This window comes from Uloborus diversus, chromosome 7 (genome assembly GCF_026930045.1).
Source record: "Uloborus diversus isolate 005 chromosome 7, Udiv.v.3.1, whole genome shotgun sequence".
Classification (NCBI taxonomy): domain Eukaryota; kingdom Metazoa; phylum Arthropoda; class Arachnida; order Araneae; family Uloboridae; genus Uloborus; species Uloborus diversus.
In genome coordinates, this window is record NC_072737.1 from 152,724,552 (window position 1) to 152,749,142 (window position 24,591).

A 24,591-nucleotide genomic window follows, 5' to 3' on the forward strand; every position below is an offset into this window, starting at 1 on the left:
ACCAGACATATTTTTAAAATCTGGCAGCGAAAATTGAAAGTAGATTTTGACTTTTCAAGTTTTTGGAAATGAGATGAAAATGTACTTTTCTGCTTCTCTAGAGGAAACAATTTCAAACTAGTATTCAGGTAAATTTTATGTTTTTATTTCGCAAATATTTTTTAATGGACCGGGCATCCAATAATTAAGTATATATTTAAGAATTAAGAACTTGCTTTTATGTATAGAATCTGGTTAGGTTTCAAAAAACTGACATACCCGTAAGGTGGGAAATAAATACGAGAGTTATAATAGAACAAGAGCTATATATAGAATACACAAAAAAAGTGATCATAAGGTACATAAAAAATTTCTGTATGGAGAGAAAGTACAGCCAAGCATTTATCACTTGGTCTGCCAGGGCGGGTAAGGGACCGGGCGGGGTGGCGGGTGGTCGCAAATTTTCAGCAGAAAAACTGCAGGTTTCTGCATGAAACTGCAGTTTTTTCAAAGGTAAAGCCTTTAAAATATCTGCAGAATTCTTCTAAATTTCTGCAGGTGAACTTCTGCAGATTTTGTGAGGAAAACGCAGCACACTTGGCTCTTCCCGTTTAAAATCAGGCATTTTCGCGCAAAATGTTGTACTGGTACGATTACATTGGTTACATTGCTTTGTTTTCATACTTGTATTTTCGTTACAGTTATGTCATGATTACGAGTATGGGCGTGTTTCTTCCTGTTTTGCAAAACAACAAGGGGTGATTGATCTGTATGAGGGGGGGGGGTCAAATTATACATTGCACTCTTAAAATTTGAGGGGAGGGGGTGATTTTAAACTATAAAGGGCGCGACTGATTTAGCTATGGATTTTAGAAAAACATTTTGCTGGAATGATTTTGAGATGGCAGATGGATAATCTTTATTGCCTGCCTCAGATTTCAAACAATTTAGTTCAGTGTCCTTCTCCCCCAAAAAGGTATCCCCCTAAATGTTGCATAGCACCTCCCCCCCCCCCCCCCCCCCCAAAATATAAAGATTCTCCAAAAGATGGATTCTAAAACCACGACACAAAAATTTGAAACTGAGCATTTAGCGTCATGAGCCTCCCAACCATCCCCCTCCCTCAACTGCCACCATTTTTGGTCACCAATGCTCTTTAACTATTCTTGTTAGAATAAATTGCTCGAATAAGTTTCGAGATTAAAAAAATTTCCTTTTTGTTTATTTTTTCTCAACCTGTCGGGAAATTTTAGATTTTTTTTTTTTTTGTTCAAGCCTAATTGTTGAACACGCATCACTTGACATAACTTTTATTTTCGAGGTAGACCGTGCAAAGCCGGGTGACGCAGCTGGTTATTAGAATAAATTACAAGTTTTCGGGATAGCCGATGGCAGATCTCTATTCATGCCTTAGTATTCAGGCACTGGAAGGAGCACTTGCCCTCAAAATTGGCACCCCCCCCCCCCACCCCTCTCCTTAAAAATAGAAAAACTTTTCAAAAGAATGAAATTGAAACCAATTTCAAAAAGTGCCTTGAAGAATAAAAACAGCGCATCTGCGTCATCATCTCCCCCACCTCCCTTTCTTCGCCGCCATTTTCGGGCACCAATGCTCTTCAGCCATTTTCATAAGAATAAACTGGTGAAATGGTTTTCGGTTCTGACACTTTAGCAAGGAGAACATCCCCTCCGGTCCCAAAAAAAAAAGATGTCCCTACCAAATGTTACAGAGCACTCCTCTTCAAGAAATAGAAAGACCCCCTCTAATGTCTGAATATCAAAGCATGAATAGAGATCTGCCATCGGCTATCTCGAAAACCATTCCAGAACGTTATTCTGATAATAATGGATAAAGAGCATTGGTGTCCAAAAATGGCGGCGAAGAGAGGGGGGAGGAGACACATGACGCAGAATTTGCGGAGTTAAAAAGTTGTGCGGCGATTTTTGAACGCGGTTTTTGTCTCATTCTTTTGGAGTCTCTTTATATTTTAGGGGGATAATGGTTAAAGAGCGTCGGAGCCCTAAAATGGCGGGGAAGTGGGGGGGAGGGGGTTATGACGCTGAATGTTTCAGCTGAATGGTTTTATGGCGATTTTCAAACAGTTGCTGAACTGAAATTTGCAGTTTTTCTGCTGAAAATTTGCGACTTTGACCATCCGCCACCCTGCCCGGTCCCTTACCCTCCCTGGCAGACCGAGCGATAAATGATTGTCAATGTATGTACTTTCTCTTCAAACAAAATTTTTTAATGCACCTTATGTTTTTTTTTTTTTTTGTGTGTGTGTGTGTTGTTTATAAGAAAGTCTTTATAGTCTTTTGTGAAGTCTCTTAGTCTATAAGAAATAATTTGGGTATTTAGTAACAACTGAGATTTTTAAAGAAAGTTAGTCTTGACCATCTATGGGCTAGGCCTTTGAAACAACGTCCCGTTCCATCCCACTGTCTCAAACCACCGTGATGTCACACATTCTCCAGTGCGACATTAGGGTGGTCTGAGAGGGTGGGATAGAGCTGAAAGTTAAAAATCAAATGCCTTAACACATTAAAAAGTCTATCGTAACAGTTCATAAAAGTGTTTTTTTTTTACCAGGAATTAACAGCTTACCTGCTTAACGAGCAGTGCTGATAACTGCTGAAGTCTTTCCACCACATTCACATTCAAGGTATTTGTTGAGTGTTGCGGTGACTCGCAATCTGAAACGATTTCAAAAATCAGTTCCCTTTTAGTGGAATTGATCAATTTAAAGAAGTCAAAAACTTGGTAAGAGAACCCGATAAGGAGCACGCGAAAAAATACAAATTGGAATGATAGATTTCGAAAATTTTCCGTCCACATACGGTAACACTCCCAGTAATTGGCAGGTCAACAGTGATTGGCACTTCCAACGAAAATGTCCTTAAATAAGATTTGTATCCAATCTTTTGGAAGTAGAAGGCTATATACCAACTGATTGTACATTTACTTGAAACATTATAATTTTAATTCATGTTACTAAATGGTAGCAGTGCATAGGAAAAAGAAACAATTGTGGCTTGTGTCAAATCAGCCACATTTGTTGCAAAAGCTTCTTATCTGGCTTAAGGGAAGCATGGACATGAATCCATTAAAATCTGACTTAAAATATTTTTTAAATTTTCGATGTCAAAAGTTTTGTTTAGTTGATAGGAGTTACTTTGAGTGGGTAGAAATACATTTTTGTCCCTTTTTGGATTTTTGAAATAATGATGGATGCCATTTAATGGTGCTTCGGTTTTGCTAGTCTCCAGTAATTGGCACATGTGCCTATAAACACTAATGTGTTAAGCAATATGTCACTAGTTTGATTTCTGATACTTTTGCAGGAATTATATTACATGGGTTCTACTATTGATTTGAATCCTACATAATATACTGTTAAATTTTTAAGAGAAACAATAAAAAAGAAATATATTTTGCCTTCAGTCAGATATTGCGACTGTACAGAATTGGTTAATTTTTTATGGTCTCTTAGAATCATTGGGTCAATGTTCCTTTTTCTGTGAAAATAGCTATAAAATCGAAACTGCATTCCAAATAATGAAACAGCAATATACTCGATATTTTTTTCCATGCAACACTCCAAATTTATTTTTATTTCTCTAAAATACTTTTCCAACGTCAAGATGTGTGATTTAACATTAATTTATGTAAAATTACCTACTTTAAATCAACATTAACTTTTTTTTATGATGATAAAATTTTTACGTAATCGAAAAGTGAAAAATAAAGTGATTTTCCATTTCTATTAACATGTGCTAATTACTGGATTACGAGGTGTCATACACTGGGATATCAGGTGCCAATTACTAGTGATTTTGGTAAATTTTTATGTATAAATTTTTACAACAAGATCAATTCAAATATTTTTGATTTTATGAACTAAATACATGCACAGATGTGAATTCCTTAACACAAAAATATTTGCAAATGAATTTTTTTTTTTGTAAGTTATGAAAACAGGGTAAGTTTTTGGAATCGCTAGCAAACGTAGCTACATATTTCTAAATTCGTACTAACCGTCTTGCTCTAATTTAATCTAATATATTCATTCCCTTTAGTGTGTTTCATGGAACCTCAGGGTTCCATGGAGATTACTTAAGGGTTCCTCAAAGCTTGAACTTTTTCTCTTAATTCAAATTTGTCATTTAAAAACCGATAAAATAAGATTTGATTAATGCTTTAATTCACTATTTTCGTAAAAAATATCAGAGAGAAAGTACCAAAATAAGTTTTACTATTAGTTCGATCTTCAACTATGTCGGTACAAGAGTAAACTTTTATTAAAACGACATTTGATTCATCTTTGACACAAAAATTTAAATTTATGTGTTTGTTGGAAATCGGGTGTTTTTTTTAAAAAAATGACTATATATTTTACTGTCACAAAAGACACGTTTACTGGTGGTATGTGTATTAGTATTAGTAAAAACGGGGTTCTCAACTTAGCGGTTCTCAACAAAAAATAAATAAATATACGGTAATGATAACTTTAAAATGAAGCAAATACAGTGAAACCCCTCTATTACGGACACTAACGGGACAAACTTTTTTGTCCGTAAGAGAGGGGTGTCCGCTTTACAGAGGTTTTTTTAATTTAATTAACTTTAGTTATTTGTTTATGTTTTTTTGAAATCTTAAATGAAATATGTGTGAATTCTACTCTTTCATATGCATAGATTTTTTTTAATTTACTAGTTTTTACCAACATATACATAATAAACAATTATTTTATCAGGTTAAATTCAAATATTACAGTTTTGCACACTCAAAGAGATTTAAATAACAGGTTCGCATAAAATTACATACCTAATTTGTACTTTTAAAAAATTGTTCGATTGATGTCTGTTGATATGTTTTGATCGATGAAAGTCTTTCATTTTCGAAATGTATCTTAAGTTCTTGTACCAAGTCTAGTCCTTTAGGATCGTTGTGTTTAATTGAAAATTCCCTGAGTCCATCTAATACGCTTAAAGCTTCGTTAACATTTTTAATTGTTTTAACGTCTTCTTTTACGGACAGTTCATCTTCATCGTCATCCTCAACTGTATGATCTTCGTTAATTTCGCGCACTATGCTTGCAATTTCTGTTTCGCTTTCTTCAGTGAAAACTTGGTCGTCGATGGGAGCATAGTCTTCAGCGGTCACATTTGTGAACCCTGCTTGTTGCATTAACGACTGCAAATCGGATCCATCATTGTCACAATCAACTTCGTTGTCAATTTCCTCTGTGGCAGATCCTTTTTTGAATCCAACGCGATTAAAGCAACTTACTATTGTTTCTTTTTTAACTTCCTTCCATGCGTGCTTAACCCAGTTGATTGCATCTAACACATCAATTGTTTTGGACAATTCGCTACTTGTTTTAGTTTCTTCCATTTTATTGATTAAATGCTTCATAACTAGTTGTCTGTATTGAATTTTAAATGCTTGAATTATCCCAGCATCCATAGGTTGGCATTTCGATGTTGTGTTTGCTGGCAAGAAGACTATTTCTATATTTTTCAAGTGAAAGTCTTTGGGATGGGAGGGCGCGTTGTCCATAAAAATAACAATATGCCTTTTTTCTCTCCCCAACTTCTTATCAAAAGTTACAAGCCAATCAGATATGACACTGGTTGTCATCCACGCTCTTCTATTTGAATACCAGTCTACAGGTAATTTTTTTATATCCAGTCCTTTAAAACAGCGAGGTATGGCTGCTTTTCCGATGACAACTGGTTTTAATTTTGTACCATCCATGCTGGCACCCAACAAAACTGTTAAGCGTTCTTTGGAGATTTTGCCACCAGAGCAGTTTTCTTTCCGTAAAGTTAAGGTTTTATCTGGCAGAGCTCTATAAAACAAACCGGTCTCATCAATGTTATAAATGTCACATGGCTCGTAATTTTCAATCAAACTAGGCACTTTCTCAAACCATTTCTCGCAAACGTCAGCATCCACATCCATGGATTCACCACATATTTTTTTAAAAAACGATATCATGTCTCGTTCGAAAACGATCTAACCATCCATTGGAAGCTTTGAAATTTTCTATACCCATTTCAGTAGCTGCTTCTTTCGCCTTTTCTTGTAAAATAGGGCCAGAAATCGGAATATTTTTGCTTCTTGCGGACACAAACCATTTAAACACAATTTCATCCACTGCAAGGGCATTACTTTTAGGAAAATCTTTTTTCTTCTCTTGGTTTCCATTTATGAACCATTCTTTCTTAAACTTCTCTTTTCCTTTTAATATACAGCAAATTTGTGTGCGTCCCACACCAAATTTTTCAGCAATGTTCCGTATTCCAATTTTATTTTTTTCTGCGAAATCTATAATTTCAATTTTTTCTTTAAGAGAAAGAGTACGACGCTGACGATGAGTATTCAGAGCCATTTCAATGAGAACGATGAAACAACTGAATGCTTTTACCCTTAAGTTTACTTTATGATATTGCATTGGCTTTACTTTTATTCTCTATAAAATATTTTTGTTAGATGGCGCGTCAACTCGGCTCCACTTAGACACAACACGCCTGCTTGTTAGTCATCTGAAAAGGAACAAGGCAACGGGGGAGGGTGGGGGTATACAGACAGAAACTTGCAGAATAATCATTTTCTCTTTTCTTTTCTTTTATTTTTGACGATTTGATGATGTTTTTTGGAATGAAAAATGCATTTCGGTGTCAAGCTGAAAATTTTTTGCTACGCAGTAGATGCAAAGTAAAATTGCAAAGAAATATTTTTTTTATCTCCGTATAAGCTGGTCGACTTTGCATTAAATGAAGCCTTTCAATGGAGTAGCTATTTAATTCTCAAGTTTTAAATACTGTCCGCAAAAAAGGATATATCAATGTAAATGACTTCGAAAAGGGTGTCCGCGTCCGTATTTGAGGGTGTCCGTACGAGAGAGGTTCCTTATACATTAGGTTTAATGTCTCTCTGCCGAGGAATTAAAAACTGTCCGCATAAGAGGGGTGTCCGCATTAAAGGGGTGTCCGTTAGGAGGGGTTTCACCGTATTAAGAACTGCTATCATTTGTATAAACCAAAGAAAGTGTCAATAAAATTTTATTGGCAGTTAGTGAAAGTTGATTAAATACTGGGTGATTCAAAAAGAATGTTGGAGTTTCAAACGTGTATATTTCTAAGAGTAAAAATGGTACAAAAACGAAGAATCACATGGTGTTAGGTCTGAAGACTGAGGCGTGCACAGGAAGGGAGAAAGGACACCTGTTGGCCTGGGCCTGCGCCTCAGTCTGAGAAGGGAGGGGCTTAAACTGAGGGGTAGATTATATGAAGAGACGTAGGGGTAAACGGTATCGAGGGGGGCCCGTAAAAGTCATTTGTGACAGGCCCCAGTATTTCTGTGCAGTCCCTTTCTGGTGATCTAGAGGGAGCCAATCATAAGATACTAAATCACCTCTCTCTTGATCGCCATTTTGGCTAACTGAGTAATAAATAACAAGGGAGACAGATAGAATAACACGCAGAGACATCTAGCGGTCGCCAATTAAAACTTTGCAACTCGCTCTTTCATTCAAGTTCCACCAGAGAGCTGTATGTACGTCCAATATTCCCAAATTGCTACAATTATTATTAACCCAACGTTCTTTCTGAATCACTCTGTACATTACAAAAAGAAAATATTTCTTTCATTATGGATGTTTAATAATGTAACAGCCGGGGTGGGGCCCCTAGTTTTAAATAAATCTTGTTGTTAAGAGAAAAGTCATCGTTTTCAACAATTCAAACATACCGTCTACTAACTTGGGAATATTGTTTTTCACCCTGAGCCACGTGGTTTCGCATATACGATGAAGAAATACTTATCGAGATAGCCTAAACTAAAATAAACAATTTCTTAATCGTATTCGAAGGATAAATATCTGTCACAGTTGAAAGAAAAACAGAGAAAAAAAAGTCGCGTGATAATGTATCACTTAGGTGAGTTTCACATTCTATTATAAAAATACTATCTTACCCGCAGAAGACCCAGCTGCTTGAAGTTCCCGCATTTTTTCCAAAAGATCCAAAGTCATGTCTTCTTGCTGCTTAGAATGGTAGCGGAAACTATCCTAATGAGAAATAGTTAAACAGTCAAACTAAACGAATGTTACTAGATGCACAGTCAGTATGATCAATACGTAGTTTTAGCTATTCCTTTCTGCTTGCTTTTTCCTAAAATAACAAGCTTCAAAGTTGGTTTATTTTTGATTGAACGTTGCCCATTTTGACTGCAAGAGGCGCTAAACGGAACCCTGGCATCCACTACTCAATGGTAACTTAATGGAAAACAGCGAAATTTAGTGGAGACATGGTTAAAGTTACTGTGGTGCTCTGTTAACCTAGATTATTACAACCTGGGCTGCGTAGTCAGAGGGTGCTATCGAGGTTCACTAAGGTTTTGTCCAAATTAGACCAGCAAAAAACATTTGAATTAATTCAGTCCAACTACTCAAAGATCCCTGTATTTTAGATTTTATGTATTTACGGGGTAAAAAACGAAAGAAACAGAATGCATTCGGATAATTTTGCTGTTCGAATAATCGGCACTTTCTTGCATTTAGGTACAAAGAGCATTTAAATTAATAAACGAAAAGCCGCGGTTTGTCTGTGTTCAGAAGAAATTGTGCAAAATGATTTCTTCACTTCTACTCACTTCAACAGATTCTCTGTCATTCCTCAGCTTCTCTGTGCACTTTTCTAACGTTTCGATCCTCTTCTTGAGCTGGGACATCGTAAGCAGACAGCACTGGACATCTCTGGGTGTAGCACCGGGTTTATGCATCTCCCACAGCTTTTCTCTATACCTCTCTGCCGACAATACGGTTATTAAAAACAACTGTAATGCAATTTTTGAATTTCTCAATGAAAAACATTACCAAAAGCAAACTGAACAAAAACGAGTGTATTTGTGGAGAACGTCAGAAAAAAAAGTTTTGATTATACTTTCACTGAAAAGAAAGCTCATTCCTTCCATTATCCCAAGTGCAAGACAACATGGACGTTTTGATACTTACACTTATAAGAGTACACATTCAATTTTTGAATTTAGCTTTACAGTGGTCCCGCGTATCTGTAATAAGTAATTTTGTTTTATCTCTTAAGCCAACTTTAGCCATTCTTCTCTCTCTCTACCCCTAGACCCACTTGTAGTTATCATTGGAAATTTTTGAGCGTGAGTAGCAGCCTGCACATCTGTTTTTTTTATCTGCGAAATAAATAAGCTTTTTTTTACACTAGATTTTTTAATAATTTTATTACTTCAGACTGAAATAATTTAAGTTTTATCTTTTTTTTTTAGGAACGGTTCCTAGAAATACGTTTAAACGGTGCTCTACAGTAATAAAAGCTTCCTGTAAAAACATAGAAAATTGAATGCAACTGAGTCGCGCGTACATCTCAGATAATCAGCTTTAATTTTAAATTAAACTCAACTAAACATGAAAATTACCTCAAATCATAATCCAAACGAAAATAGCTCTCGGTTCAGCTACGAGATAGGACAAAAATTTGCGGGTATGAAATATGGGTGACTCAGGGATCCACTCAAATAGTGCAATAATGAAAGACGTTTAAATGGTTAGCAATCAAAAGAGCATCCTGAGACATATTTTTGACGTAAAAATTATTTGCCCTCGTTTTTCTATTATCGGGATATAAGGTATTAATGTCTGCAGAAATTTTAAGAAATTCGACAAATTTAAAGACTTGGCGAGAAATTTTCCACGCAATTTCACCCCTTGCATCCATTAACAAATCGCGCAAAAAGATCGTTCATTTTATTCAATGAAACTCAGCAAAATTTGGCGACTATTCTTTAAAATATACAACTCAATAATTTGCTTTTATGCTCATCAATAAATTTTTGTTCACTTCAACACACTTTTAAAATATTAACATTGCTTATGTACACATATTTTGCAACGACAAAAGAGCTCTGTACAGCCTCAAAACACATTACTAAAAGTTAACTCTCCTGTTGTGCATTTTTATAGCGTCTCAATTACCACAAATTGTGTCACGATTTGAGAGGACGTTTGTGAAACTCTGACAGTTAGTGCAAAGAGGGAGGGTGGGTAATAAAATGTCTGACACCACACCTCTTTTTTGAACAACGTTATGTAATGCAATGGAACATATGACGAGAGGAGGAGGGGGGGGGTAAGGTAAAATGTGACACTTAAGGGAACGATATAAACTTGCTTTTAAAAAAATGAAACGTGGTTCTTATTTATGTCTAAGACGCTGAATCCGACGGTGAGGGTTTAATTTTTCGCAACTTTCCTGTTTTCGAGATATACGTGATTGAAATATAGCACATACTTGTGTATTTCAATGGCTGTAGTTAGCTATGCAACGCGTATGAGGCTTTACAGTAAGCGTTGGTCATTCTCTTAAATAGCGTATAGGTTTCCATTTCAATATTAAATTTGTTTTTCATGTATGAACTAGTCCTAATTTAGTTCGAATATTTTTAAAAGTTGCCTGAAAATTCTCCTTATCTTATATGATGAACCGACACTTACAACACTGAAACATACCATTTTCAGCGTTGTTCCGTTTTAACCTGCAAGACCTTTATTTTCGCAACCGTTAGTCCTAGATGTAGACTTCCAACTGCAAAAATGTTCAAAATCAGGTGGTTAAGGTATTGAAAGTTTGAAGCAAAAATAAAAATGAATCAAAAAATAAAAAATTTAACTTTTTATACGGGCCCCAGGTCCTCCTACTTATATTTAGGGAAACTTTCTCCATTGAAAACTATTACTGACGCAAAAAACTTGACATTTATGCGACCAAAACTCAAGGAAATATTCCAGTTTAAACTTTTAAGGGACCATACAGAAGATGAGATTAGAACTTATCGCCCTTTCAGAAGAATGACAGGTCGTCAAAGTAAGAAAAACAAGGTATTCATATTTTTCATTGCTGTTCGAAAATAAATGCGAATGTTATGCCGTGATACGCTAAAACACACGACAAAACCTCGAACAATTTGAAAAACCACACTCTATAGACGCATATAATTTTAAACACGTGTTAACCGCTATATTTTCCCCCAAACGGTGTTATTGACGGCATGTGAAAAGTGGTGTAAGTCACAAAACGCTGCGTTTCACATCTCGGTGAATATTGGTCGTACTAATTTCAAACTTTTTGTGTTGGAATTATTTTTAAACGGAGATTATTTTCCTAAATATAAGTTAGGGGACCAGGCGTCCGTATAAAAAGTTTAATTTTGTATTTTTTGACTTACTTTTATTTTCATTTCAAACTTTCAGTATCTTAACCCTGCATCTGAATTTGAACATTTTTTCAAATGAAAGTATAAATCTAGGACTAACGGTTGAGAAAATAAAGGTCTTGCAGGTTAAAACGGAACACCCTAAATAACTAGATTTCAATCGTGTATCGCGAAAACAAGAAAGTTGCGAAAAATTAGACCCCCACCATCAATACATGTAAGACTCATGTTTAAATTTTTTTACTGGAAAAACAAGTTCATTCCGTCCCCTCGTTAGTGAAAAAGGGGGAAGGGGATTAAATATGTAGAAAAATAGTGTGACATAATCTGTGGTTTCTAGGGTGTATCGAAAAACATTTTTTTTTGTTTGGAAATTCAAAATGTCATCAAAGTTGATTAAAACAAACCCACATATACTTTAAAAAATGTATTCAAATAAAAAAATATTTAGATATGCCGCACGCCATTTAAAAAAATTCGTTAATTTTAAAAATATATATGGTAAAACACCAGCAGTGGCCAGTGCTTAAGTAGTAGTCACTTCAAGGTTTACATTAAAAAAAAAAGATTTCAGGTATCCCAATGGATTCAAAAGTGCATTAAACATGCAGGAGGTATTACCTCCTGCCCGTTTGAATTTATTGGGAGACCTGGATTCCTATTTTTTCTAATATAAACCTTGAAGTGGCTACTACTGGTGTTTTTACCTTATAGGGAAAAAGATTGTTTTTTAAAAAATTATAAACTTTAGGTCTCGTGCAGCATACCTATTTTTTTTTAATTGAATTTTAAAAAAATTGTGCTGTAAGAGCAACTTTTTATAAACTTGATATTTTGAATTTCCAAAAAAAAATCTTTTTCAATTTACCCATATTGAAACGGATTCTAAGCTAATCGTTTCCTCCACATAATGTGTCAAAGCTATTGCTTATATTTTCTGTGACAAATTCGTATGAATGACTAAAATCTATCGATAGTTTTGTCGGTGTCCATCAAAAAACCACAGCAAAGTATCAACCTCAATGATCCAGGTCCTCACCTGTCTCCTGGCCATGGTGAGCGTTCATGAAGTCCACCTTCTTGTCCAGAACTTCCAGCTCTTGCTCGAGACGTCGGCAGATCTCTTCCTTGTCACGCAGCTGCTCCAAGAGGAGGACATTTTCCTCCAGCAGTCCGTAGTACGTTTCGCTGTCTGTCCTCCTGTTGTCGTCGTCGTCCTTCACTTCTTTGTGCTCCTCTGTCATCACGTGCCTCGCCTGAAAGACATTTCCGAATTGCAGAATAAGCACAGTTAGGTTGAAAGTCGCAATTTCAATAGGCTGTAGGAGGCGCTAGTCTCTGGATTTTGGCGACTGAAAGAGGTAAAACGGAGAAACTTAAAACAAAAAGAACCTTTTTTTTTGGTCAGTAAATGTCAGTCAATTTTATTATTTTTTTTTAAATATTCTTTTGAAATGACATGAGGCCGCAAACCGTCTGAAGCCTATATTTTACCAAAAGGGAAAAACGTGTACGGGATGTTTTATCTCTTGCTATAGTTTCTTCGATCATCGCTAGGTAAAAAGCATTCAAGCTCAAAAATTGCAAATGGACTAAGTATGCAATTGAGCAAAATTATGAGTTGAACATGTTTCAAAGAAAATTTAAAGATTTGAAGAAAGTTTGCGATTAGTAGTGTAGACTGATTAGTGAATGCCCCCTCCTCCCCCCAGTAAATGAGCAGCTCGTGAGTTTGTGTGTGCGTTTTTTTAAGGTTTCGAGTCTTATTTTTAAGGCTACCCACAAATGTCACACTTTGAGGGGATTCATGAAATTGACAAGATGGAGGAAGGGGTTGCAAGAAGTGTGACATCACGTATTTTTTATTTTTTTTCCAGAAGGACGTGTTTATGAAGGTGAAGTTTGCTACTTTCTGACGACGGGATGAGGAGGTCAAAAATAGTAAAGAAAAAGTACGAGTACAATATCACTTATAAACAGCCCTTTGGACGTATTGCCAATAGTTATTTACTTTTATACGTTCCCGAAAAGGAAGCGACTTGCTAGGAAAAGAAAAATGCAGTGAATCTAGTTAATTCGAATACGCTTAAAACGAATTGCGAAATTTTATTCATGATGGAAATCGGTCCACGAAATAGTCATTTTTTTTTGCGCAACAACAACCAATGTGATGCAGACCTTAATATTACATTAGAGCTAAAGCAACCAATTTCACTTACAATTAGAGTGTACATTAAGAAATAAACTCAGTAGCGCAAAGCCATTCGGGCTAAGGTCTACTGTGCCCATTTCAGTTTTTATAACCGAAGGCTCTGAAGTGCAAATGCAAATGTTCCGGTGTGATGGTCAGCCGAACGCAGCACCTCCCAGTGTTTAGTTTTCAAGCATGTTTGGTGCCAATTTCATCAACCTACTATAGAAGTATAATTAAAATAATTTCAAATTATAGGATTAGTTGTTCTTGCTCCTAAGTACAGAAATATGGAATGAGAAACGTTTTTGACTTACCAAGCTCGTCATCGAGACATCCCGCTCATTTGATAGAGCTACTAACGTTGACAAGTCCGGTTCCGAGTTTGCTCTGGATGGGTGAACCGCTTCCATCGAGTCGGGTAACTTCAAAGAAGGCAGCGAGTTAGACGAATTGTGCGAGGGTTGGCCAATATCAGCTATGCTAGACTCAGATCGGGAGATCACTCGCTGTAAAGCACCAGATTTCGGTAGCAAGCTAGGCTGCACTGTCAAGCGACTGGAATCCAACAAGGCAATGGTGGATAACTCCGGTCCAAATCCTCGCTTGGTTTCCCACTCGTAGAGTTTTTTGGTGAAAGCGTCTGATATACCTTCAAATCTGAACTCACCAGCCGATGTCCTGACTAGTACCTCTTTCTTGTTGGTATTCTTTGCACTAAGAACTGTCTCTTTCAGTTTTTCCAACCTCAGTTCACGTTCTTCGTATTTCTGTCTCTCCTTGGACAATCTTTGCTTTTCTTTCTCAATCTTCTGCAACTCTTTTTCTAACCACGTGAGATCTTTAAGTTTCGGCTTGGTGCTTTTGTCGTCTTTCTCTGATTTTTTCCGGCTTCTGTTGGTGTCGGATTTCCTGTCCCAGTTGGGGGAGGAGGAGAGGGGTCCCGCGGATCGTATGCGTTCCCATTCGAGAATCTTTCTGTGGAAATCTTCGCTGAGATTCCTCTGTAGCTGAAGCATAATCTCCGAAGAAGGGGCATTTAGAGCCAGCTGATGAACGTGACTCTCGCTTCCTACTCGCTGCATTTCTCGGTTTTCGTCAAAAGAGTCTTGAGAAATTTCTAGTTCAAGAGATAAAGAGCAATGAAGGATTATAAATGGTTCCATACAGAATACTACACACAGAACAAATTTTGTCATAAGAGAATGTGTAGAACAACATTTGACTGAAAATTTCATATGGAGCAGCGTAACCCCTTCAGATCTGGCGTTTACCGGACATCAACTTTAAACAGCTAATAATCATTAAATGACTTGATTTTTTTTTAAATTTATTTTTTTATTTTTATTTATTTATTTTTTTTATTTATTTATTTATTTATTTATTTATTTATTTATTTTTTTTGTAATTGACTCTTTACATTCCGCTTATTATTATCTGTGAAAGGATTTTTCGTTTTGGGATTGACATCACTAACGTATAGGGATTGGGGGATAGAGAGTGGTTCAATTTTCCAACCATGGATTCTCGTAGCAAAGGCGAGGTTTTTTTTCTAAATTTTTAAAAAATTTAAAATATTATATTAATCATTCCAAATGCTTATATTGTTGTCGTTGCTGTTGTCGTGTCTAATGACGAGCAGAGTGCGAAAGGTTTAGATGCCTCCAAAAGTCTTGATAACAAAGATCTGATAATTCTGAAGCCCGATGGCTGTACAGGATTTCAATTGGTGGTGCTCCAAGTTGGAGGAGGGAGCGAATAAAATTCTTATATTATATTCTATTATTGTTTTTAGAATATATTGCAGTGAATTGTGTTTGATTTTATCGTTTTTTTATCTGAAATATTAATTTCAAAAATATAAGTCCGGAATATTGGACGTAACAACTCTTTTAATTGTTCGCCTACAAACTTGAAATTTAGTGTATGATACTCTTTACCATATTACACTGTGTACCAAATATAAACGCATTTAATAATTAAGTATTTCATAATTACGACAGAAGGGGGTAATTAAGCGTTTACCTAACCTATCGCACTATTTTTTCTGAATAACCAATGAACAAAACTGGAATAATTTGATTTTCATCAGCTTTAGCTACAAGTCAAAAATATTCAATTTTTATTGCTTTTTTCCATAAAATAATTTTACTGAATTTGTTTATCTGCATAACTTCTTTTTAATAGTTTAAGTAAAAAAAAAAGTTGAATTTGTGACGCAAGTCATGTAACTTGAAGTAAAGTACCATTACTGAATACAATATGTGATGTCTGAATGTTCAGTTTCAAAAATACAGCAGACCCCTTTTCTGTACTTTCGAACTTGAACAGTCAGACACCTCTCAACTTCGAATATGATAAAAAAATAGTCAAAATAAGGTTACTAAATGCACGATTTCCTATGAAATCCCGTTACCGTATGATAATTATTATTATTACTTTTCTTTTTGAAACAAGAAATTTCAAAACGAAAGCTATTTACCTTCGATTGCGTCAAAATTGAAATTTCCATCGCGTGCGTTGTTGGGGCTGGCCGGGGTGGACTGCGAAAGAGAATCTCTGTCATCCTCCTTCTTACCAGTAAGCACTTTCTTCATACGTGTCCATTTGGACTTTCTCTGAAAGGTTGGTGAAGAACTTGGAGTCCTTGGACCACAGCATTCGATATCTGTATCAATAGCAATAGGTCCAGGTTTGTTTCCTTTGTATTTGATAGATTCTTTGTGGTGGTAGGACTTGTTTTCGAAATCCACACACTCGGACTGACCTGACAGTTCAAACGAATCATTGGGATCTGGAGTTTGTTTGCTTGTGGAGGCATCATACTCGGCATTGTGTTCTCTCCGAACGGATCGTCTTTTGATGCTGTCCCGTCGACGTTCGATTATTGTCTTCACCCGCCCCCATGGACTCTTCCCTCTTTTCGTGTCTTCCTTGTCGAATTTGCTCAGGTCCTGAGAGATGTAGGAATCACGCTCAATGGTGGAATATTTAGGTTTCATTTCTGACAAAATATTTATCTCAGATTAGGTACAATTCCAAACATCTTTGACTCGATTCATAAACAAACAGTATGTCATTGATATATAAACATGAACTTTACCTGTGTTTTCGCTATAAGAAGCAATTTTGTCACTGCCTGGACTTGGAGTGGATTTCTGCCTCCTGATGTAGTCGATGGGTGCTTCTAAACGAGAAGTTCCTTTATCTTTCTTCAATCCATCTGAAAAAACACAAATTCAAAGGCCGTCAAAAGCAACGATAGCGTTTAAGAGTTTATGCACTAGTTTATTTCAGAGGCCCTGAGTAGCACAGGTTTTACCAAAATGTTCTGTACACTAGACTTAACGTTTATTTTATAAGGGTTACTTAGGTAGGATAGAACTGCCCCCAAATAAAAAGAAGTTTTTTTTTTAAAATAAGGTTCAAAAGTTCTTAAATTTTGTTGAGATCTTATTTTAGTATTTCATCCGGCACGGTGGGAAGTTTAGTTTTGAGTTACAGCTTAGCAAATAAATTCATTTATTATTAGCTTTTATTTCACTAACTCTGTCGTTGGTGTGGTAGGGGGGGGGCGAGTTTTTCATCGCTGCCAAAACAAAATGAGCAACAGCAATTATAAAGTTAATTTTGCCAATAAAATTAACAGATTAATTTCAAGGCTGAATCTCAGCAACTGCGGTTGCAGACTTTTGAAACTTTTCAAATAACGCAGTTTTTTGAGGTTTTTCTTTCTTTAAGTTATCAGTTTAAAAGTGTTTTCAAAAGTTGTTTTTCACCTTATAGTTGTGTATATTTTGAGTTCACAGAAAGAAGCAATATGGCTTAAATGTATGCTCAGAAATGCTATATTTTCGGAAGATATTGCTTAAATACTTTTTGTTTTGTACAGCATTATTCAGTTGGCATCGTACAGCAATCATCCGGATGGTAACGGACATCCGTGACACAAATTGTCATTGAAACTACAGACTTGGTTACCCGTTTTGGTGATTATGGGTAAGATTCGAGGCATATGGCAAAAAGGGTGAAAACTGCAAAAATCATCAGTAACAAAATAAAAAAATAAATAAATAAATAAAAAAAGTCCATTCTAGATAGTAGTTAGGTTGGCCTACGAAAGCAACAAGTCTCAAATGAGGTGGTATAAATATGATTATGTTGTAAACCGCAGTTTTATCACTTTAGTTCAAAAAAATATTCGTTAAGAGTCCACTACCACCCTCCAAACTTCAAACATTCACAGAATAGTACAGATGTTTGTGTCACACATTTCTTTTCCTGTGTAAATTTTTCAAAGGAATGTTTTCAGATGTTGTTTTAGAATAGAGTTAAAGTTATATTATCAGTAGATTAGAATTTTCTGAAACCAGAAAAAAGTTAGAGGTAAAGTTTATACCGCCCGACTATCTCCTAATTCCGAATTGCAATTTATAAGCAACTACACAAAATATTTATCTCTAAAATCATGCGAAATATCTCACATCGTTCAGATAAAATTATTATTTTCGGGAGAAGCCCATTTGCCAAAGGCATTTTCGTTTTAACCAAAAATACAGAAAGTCAATGAGAAATTTTCTTTTTGATGATTGATTGGAAATGATCTCGAAATCTACTGCACCTGTTTGAATTATTTCGTCTTCATCATCGTCAATGGATAAGTGAAGGGAACCATATTCCTGAGACCAAATGGGAGATTCCCGTTGCAACTGAGATGACTGGTGAGATTCGTCAGAACATCTTCTTGGCATTCGAACACTGCCAACTGGCTTTATTTTCATTCCATCTTTGCGATCGCTGAAATAATTCAGATAGTATGAAGTGTTTTCCCAGTAGCGGAAATTGAGGCGAAACTCAATTTTAAAATTAGAAGTGAGATTAAAAGATATTTAGAGTTAGTTCTGGAATAAAAATTAGTCAGCATACTTCTTTCTAGATTAAAAAGCAGTATTGTACGTGTAAAGGCTGATGTGTAAGTTATTTGAGCATTGTTTCCTTTGTCAGCTTTTCAAAATGATGTACAATGGGTGGGTAAAACTGGACTCTAGGGTCTGGTGGGGTAAAATGGTCATAAAATCGTAGGTTTTCAACTATGCGCGCGAGCGCGCGGTGGTTAATAAATACAATAAATTCTTTAAACACTCCAACTTTTTTGTTGTTATTTCACATTGCATTATTAAAGAACACTGTACATTGAATTTCAGGAAAAAATATTAATTTAGGTAGTTTTAAAACACTTTCAGTTCCCTTTGTATTTATGACCACATTACCCCATGGGGTGGGGGAAAGTGGTCATAGCATGAGGTAAAGTGGTCATGGTTAAAAATAGCTGCAAAACCGTTACAAATAACACTAATTTTTATATATTTCGGTTATTTTTATAGTTGCAAGTGTAAGTACGAGTATATGCGGGTATACACGAGTATACTATACGTGTCGTGTAGACATGAGTAAACATGTTGATATATGAATAGATACATGTATACATCAGATGCATGCATGTACGTGCCTACTCATGTATATACGTGTTTAGAAAAATAATATTCGTTTAAGCCTAATATAATGATCACTTTACCCCATCTTACTTAAATTGTTCTAAAAAATTATTCAAAATAGATTCAGCTAACTGCTAATGAGTAAGAGTTCTTGAGACATGTAGGAAGCTTTCTACGCAGTCAATCTGTTCATAATTCTAACAAACAAAATTTCCCAAGGAAGTTAAAAGACGTGTTTAGATTTTTAAAAATTTCATATTTACTCAAAATATTTTTTTTTACCAAATAAAATTTTGCCAGTTGAAAAATTTTATATTCAAAATGTAGTTTCTAAATGCATTACCCTAAAATAAAATTTTCACATTCATTCGAACATTAATTTCCAAGCTATAGCCATTTATTTGAATTATGACCATTTTACGCCATTGACCACTTTCCGCCATCAGACCCTATAGAAGGAAAAATCAGTTCAAATATTTGATCAAAATTTCACGACCAATGTAAAAACGCATGGGTATCATCAACAACAGTATAATGAATTGATTAATCAACAAGTTTTTTTTTTTTTTTATTTTTTTATTTCACCTGCTAATAAAAGTCATAAAATTGAGATTCCACATAAAATTAGTCGTATTTGATTTTTTTTAATGAGAAAAAGAAAAGCTCATTTATTTTAAAAACAGCTCAATCCAACCTGATTTTGTGTGTCAATAATTAGAAATGCTGATCATTTAAAAGAGAAAACCAAAATGATGTCGTACGCTAAAGGTTGTTCAAATGAAAATTAATTTCTTTTGAAAAATTAATTGAGCAGAGTGTGATTTTTTTTTTTTTCTCTTCCTTCAAAAGTTTTAAAAATGGGTTAAACTAAATTTGATACAAAATGCCTCAATTGTTTTTATGGTATTTCTCTTAGTATATTATATGTATTTCACTTAGTTTTTATGTTTCGTCCTTTTTTAGCACTAGTACTAAAATAATAATAACACCTTTTCTTTACTGTTTCATTGAACTGTAATAGTTGAAAATTTCTCGTTCATTATTAGGTAATTTTCTCACCTTTCCCATCCGAAAGCCTCCTTCACTTTCGACCATTTTGGGAAAAGTCTCTTGGATTTTGTGTCTTCTGATCCATCCTCGTGTCCGACGGATTTACTCCTCTCTCTTCGGGGTCCTTCTAGTTGCTGGCTCCGCCCCCTGCGACCTCCCAGATACCTGGAGGGACTTCGAACTGCACCCAGGGGCGACACCTCCACATCTCGCGGACAGTGAGATTCAGTGGCACTTTTCTTTAAGCAATATGGCCTAAGGTCAGATGCAAGGATATCATCAGAGCTGGAACGGCCTTCGTCACTTATCTGGGAGGCAAGAAGTTCAAGACATAACCAGTTAATTTTGTAAATAAGTAGCTTAATAATAAATGTGTGAATAATCATTTTAATTTTAACTGGAACTTTCAGAGACCTGAAATTGCAAAGATAATTTTGGATTGTTCCCACAAAGGTCCACTAATTATTTTAGTCATGGTAGAAAACGCCTCCCTAGATTTTTACCTAGTGTAATCCCTGAGACACAGTAAACCCTGAATAAGAATATCTTCCAATGGATGCTCTCACTTTGTGATACATAATGAATGAGACAGCTAATCTTTTTATGAAAATGTATTTTCTAATACGTGCAAAAGGCCTTACTCTTCAAAAGTTTAACAATCCAAACTAGTAATTAACTTTTATTGTCCGTTTCTCACAAGAAGGCACTTGACTCCTCCCTCGTCACGTGGTATCCGATGATTCTATTTCACTTTTTTCGGCAGAAGGTATATTCGGATCATAGCATTTTGTTGTAAAAGCAGCGGTTTTTCAAATGTAAGAATAACTAAAATGACAACAGACAAGTGAAGCAAGTGATGTAAAGGACATTAACACTTTTTTGCACATTAAAATGCACGCCCAAATTAAGGCTGTCTGGGTGTCTCCTTTAGAAGCACGTGGATTGCGTACCGATCACCCCCGCGCAAAATGGAACTCTGCGCTCGAGGAGGCGTAGCGAAGTGCCTTCTCCTGAAAAACTGACACTATGTATAAAAGCCGATGATCGAGTAACATGCTTGCTTCAACAATGAAACTCGCGCCACGGCATGATAATTGGATAATATGTTTTGGTAATGTTTAACATTCAGGAAAAGGCTTTATCGTGAGGCTGAACTCGATCTGGTAACTTAACTGTCATACTGGTAAGACTGTCATTTCAGGGGAATGAAGAGACGATAAATGGCGTGACGAAGTTCCTTCTCCTGAAAAACTGACAATATGAATAATAGCCGATGATCGAGTAACATGCATGCTTCAACAATGAAACTCGCGCCACGGCATGATAAATTTTATAATATGTTTTGGTAATGTTTAACATGCAGGAAAAGGCTTTATTGTGACAAGGCTGAACTCGATGTGGTAACTTAACTGTCATACTAGTAAGACTGTCATTTCAGGGGAATGAAGAAACGAAAAAATAATCAACAATGAACGCTTCCTACTGGAGTTTAGGGTTAATCCACTAGAGTTTAGGGTTATAATTTCAAATATCGAAATATCACCAAACAGGCAATGACTTCGTTCAAGTGTAAAAGCAATTTTCACCCGTCATACCTTGACGGGCGACTTTCTAGTATAAATAAGAACAATTAAAATAAACATACAGAGCATGTTAAAGCTTGACCATGGAGAATATGGCGGATGACCTTGAAGCGGAAACATAGCTTGTATCATTTGTAATAGGTTACTGGTTATTATTTTGTAACAAATAGGATCGGTTAGAACGCGCATCTCATTACTCGATGCTTTCTGACTGATTCCACCAATTACAAATAATGCAAATGATGTTTCCGCTTTAAGGTCATCCACCATTTCTCCGTGGTCAAGCTTTAGTGATTAAACGTGATAAACAGCATGCTTTTGCTGCCTTCGGAATGGGAACAGATCATAAAAACTAATCAAATAGCTAATCAAACCAATTAATTGCTAATATAACTAATCAAAATCATTCATCGTTTATGACATATCCTTGACAGCCTATCTAATACAACCATGAATCAAAATACAACATTTATAGTGCTCCACATAAGTGCAATTAACAGATCATTCACTATTACCTCTTTGTGCATATCATGTAATGTCTTCAGATCTTCCAAATACTGCACTCTCTTTTGCAATTTACTGTTGGTTTCTCTGAGGTCACTAAGCTGTTCCATTAATTTGCACAGGTTATCCAAATGGTCCAGACCAACCTTAGTTGTGCATCCAGTCCCACATACAGCTGCTGGACTTTTATTGCTCCTGTTAGACACTGAATCAGCTGATTTGTGGTGATCTGTGCTGTCTTTGGACGGCAACGACATGACATATTCTATAAAATCCCTCTCTGATTTCAAAGCTTCACCCATCGATGATCTGAAAGACATTTACATTTAATTAGTTAAAACTACTTTAACATTTAGGCATTCAAAGTTATCTTAAGCTCTAACTCAGTGGGGCCCAACCTGCTTCCCGTGGGCTACATGCGGAAATCAAAGCTTATCTATGTGGCCCGTTGTTTATGTTCAATTATACAAATCGGAAACCACGATTTGTCAGAATGTCACAAATTTAGACCCAAATATTCAGAAATTGGTTTCTGGAAAGGAAAACAGATGCAAACTTCACATTAATGAAATAGGCATCAAGCAAAATAAGAGCAGCAGTTAATGGTATGTAGTTATGTATCATTTCCCATAGTTTCCCATATTATTTGGATTTTTTTAAATATTTTGAAAACGTATATGTACTATGGTCCGTGAAAATCTTCCTAATAAGAGGTACAGTCGACGGATAAAAAAAGGTTTGGCACTATTGTTCTTATTGAATCAATTAGTCCAAATACCAGTCATCCCCTTTGGTAAATCCCAGGACAAGACTGGTTTTTGGAAGTTCATCAAATACTATAATGCAATTCTGATATTGAGAACGCCATGTACTTAAGAACAACGGTTCCTTTTTTTTTATTCTTATAAATTGGAACCCATAAAAGAAAGTAAAAACCACAGAAATTATAACTGCATAGTAAGATAAAGTGTCCTAACGCTGAAGCCCGGAAAACAGTTCCTAAAGCAGACATTTTTAAATGAAGAAAAAATTTAAAGCATTACCAATTTTCTAAATTAATTTAGAAGCAGTTTTTCTTTCTTTGAAAGAACTCATTTTATATTACCACTTAATAGGCATCTAACCTATATACAAAGTAAGAACGAGTACATTTTCTATATTAGGGGTCGCCCACAAATGACGTCATGCTTTGAGAGGAAGAGATGTTTTGTAGAATAGGAGCAATTTGTGACAAGTGGGGACGGGATAACAAGGAGTGTGACATCACACATTTTTTCTAACATTACCTATGTTTATGAAAAATAGCGTGACATGTGACAAGTGGAGAGGAGAGATAACAAAAAGTGTAACATCACATATTTTTCTGACAATACCTATGCTTATGAAAAATAGTCCAACATGTGAAAAGGGGGCGTGATGGGTGATACTTAGTGACAAATAAAAGGGGGGTTGGCAAATATGTTGAAAAAGTGTGACATGATATGTGGACAGCCCCTAACTCATATAATGCTATAACATATTAAAGTGTAAATAAATATACAAAATCATTTTTCCGAAAAAGAAAAAAATCACGAAGCTAAAGACTGTTTTGACTTTTTTGCTGTGTTACAGTCTACAGTTTTAGCAAAACTAAATTGGCAGTATTGTGAAGGCTACGAATAGCCAAATCACAACTCCACACTTCCAGGTTCGGTTTGCTCCAACTGTAGAGCAGAAATAATCACCAGTGCTTGAATTTTAAGCAAGATTAAAAAGTTTGATGCATAAAGTTTGTGAAATGGCTTTATGAATCAAAATCTATAAAATAAATCCTTTTATAATTGAATCCAACATACTGTTTTGAGTCTTCCGCTGCCTTTGACTTTTCTTCGTCTTTTTCGTATGTCGTCTGCCGATATTCACTGGGTTCCGTATAAAGGGAAAGCGAATTATCGAACAATGTGTCTGAACGCTCTTGAGATGGATCACGTGATGCAATTGATTCTTTGGACTGATGGGATGGTGACTGTTTCTCCTCGCTTGACCCTTCCATTCAAAGACAGTGGCAGAAAATCTAATGTTGTCAAGTCAGCACATTGAAGAAAGAAAAGGAACCTAGGTAAAGTAATTATTTCATGCATGTAGAACTTTTGTGCATAAAACATTCAACGTACAACTATACTACTTTCTCTAATGGCTTTCTTTGGAAAATACTCGTGCTAGAGCTAATAGACTGCATGCCAAAATTTTCGACTACTTTGCCGTCAAGGGATGCTTCTCTGGTTGCACCACTTAGAGGTTGGTTCAATGTAACAAATAAAACTTTTCTAAAGCAAGTATACGAAAGAAAAAACAGAATTGAGGCTGTTAACCCAAGGTCATTTTCTGTGCATCCTCATTTTAATGGAAAATTCATGAACTGTCAGAGCTCGATTTTGAAAAACGATGCACTTTTTTTTAACACTTGCGTTCATTATTTTTCTTTATTTAAAAATTCGCTTGGTTAACAATGACTTGATAAGTGATGTTTCTTACTATAAAAGTTTTTACCTCTGTCTCAAT

The 24,591-nt window shown here is 35.6% G+C and overlaps 1 protein-coding gene across 1 annotated transcript in view; it reads right to left on the bottom strand.

Moving 5' to 3' along the window:
- The window catches only part of LOC129226949 (uncharacterized), a 36,480-nt gene extending 12,398 nt beyond the window's left edge, over positions 1–24,082 (bottom strand). The window contains exons 1-11 of the mRNA XM_054861577.1: positions 23,886–24,082; positions 22,062–22,359; positions 19,973–20,271; positions 18,040–18,215; positions 16,522–16,641; positions 15,901–16,422; positions 13,736–14,538; positions 12,267–12,483; positions 8,639–8,793; positions 7,961–8,054; positions 2,585–2,673 (exon numbers count right to left, since the gene is read on the bottom strand). Of these exons, the coding sequence (XP_054717552.1) occupies positions 2,585–2,673; positions 7,961–8,054; positions 8,639–8,793; positions 12,267–12,483; positions 13,736–14,538; positions 15,901–16,422; positions 16,522–16,641; positions 18,040–18,215; positions 19,973–20,271; positions 22,062–22,359; positions 23,886–24,082 (2,970 nt within the window). The remainder of the gene's footprint in view (positions 1–2,584; positions 2,674–7,960; positions 8,055–8,638; positions 8,794–12,266; positions 12,484–13,735; positions 14,539–15,900; positions 16,423–16,521; positions 16,642–18,039; positions 18,216–19,972; positions 20,272–22,061; positions 22,360–23,885) is intronic.
- Between the last annotated feature and the right edge of the window lie 509 nt (positions 24,083–24,591).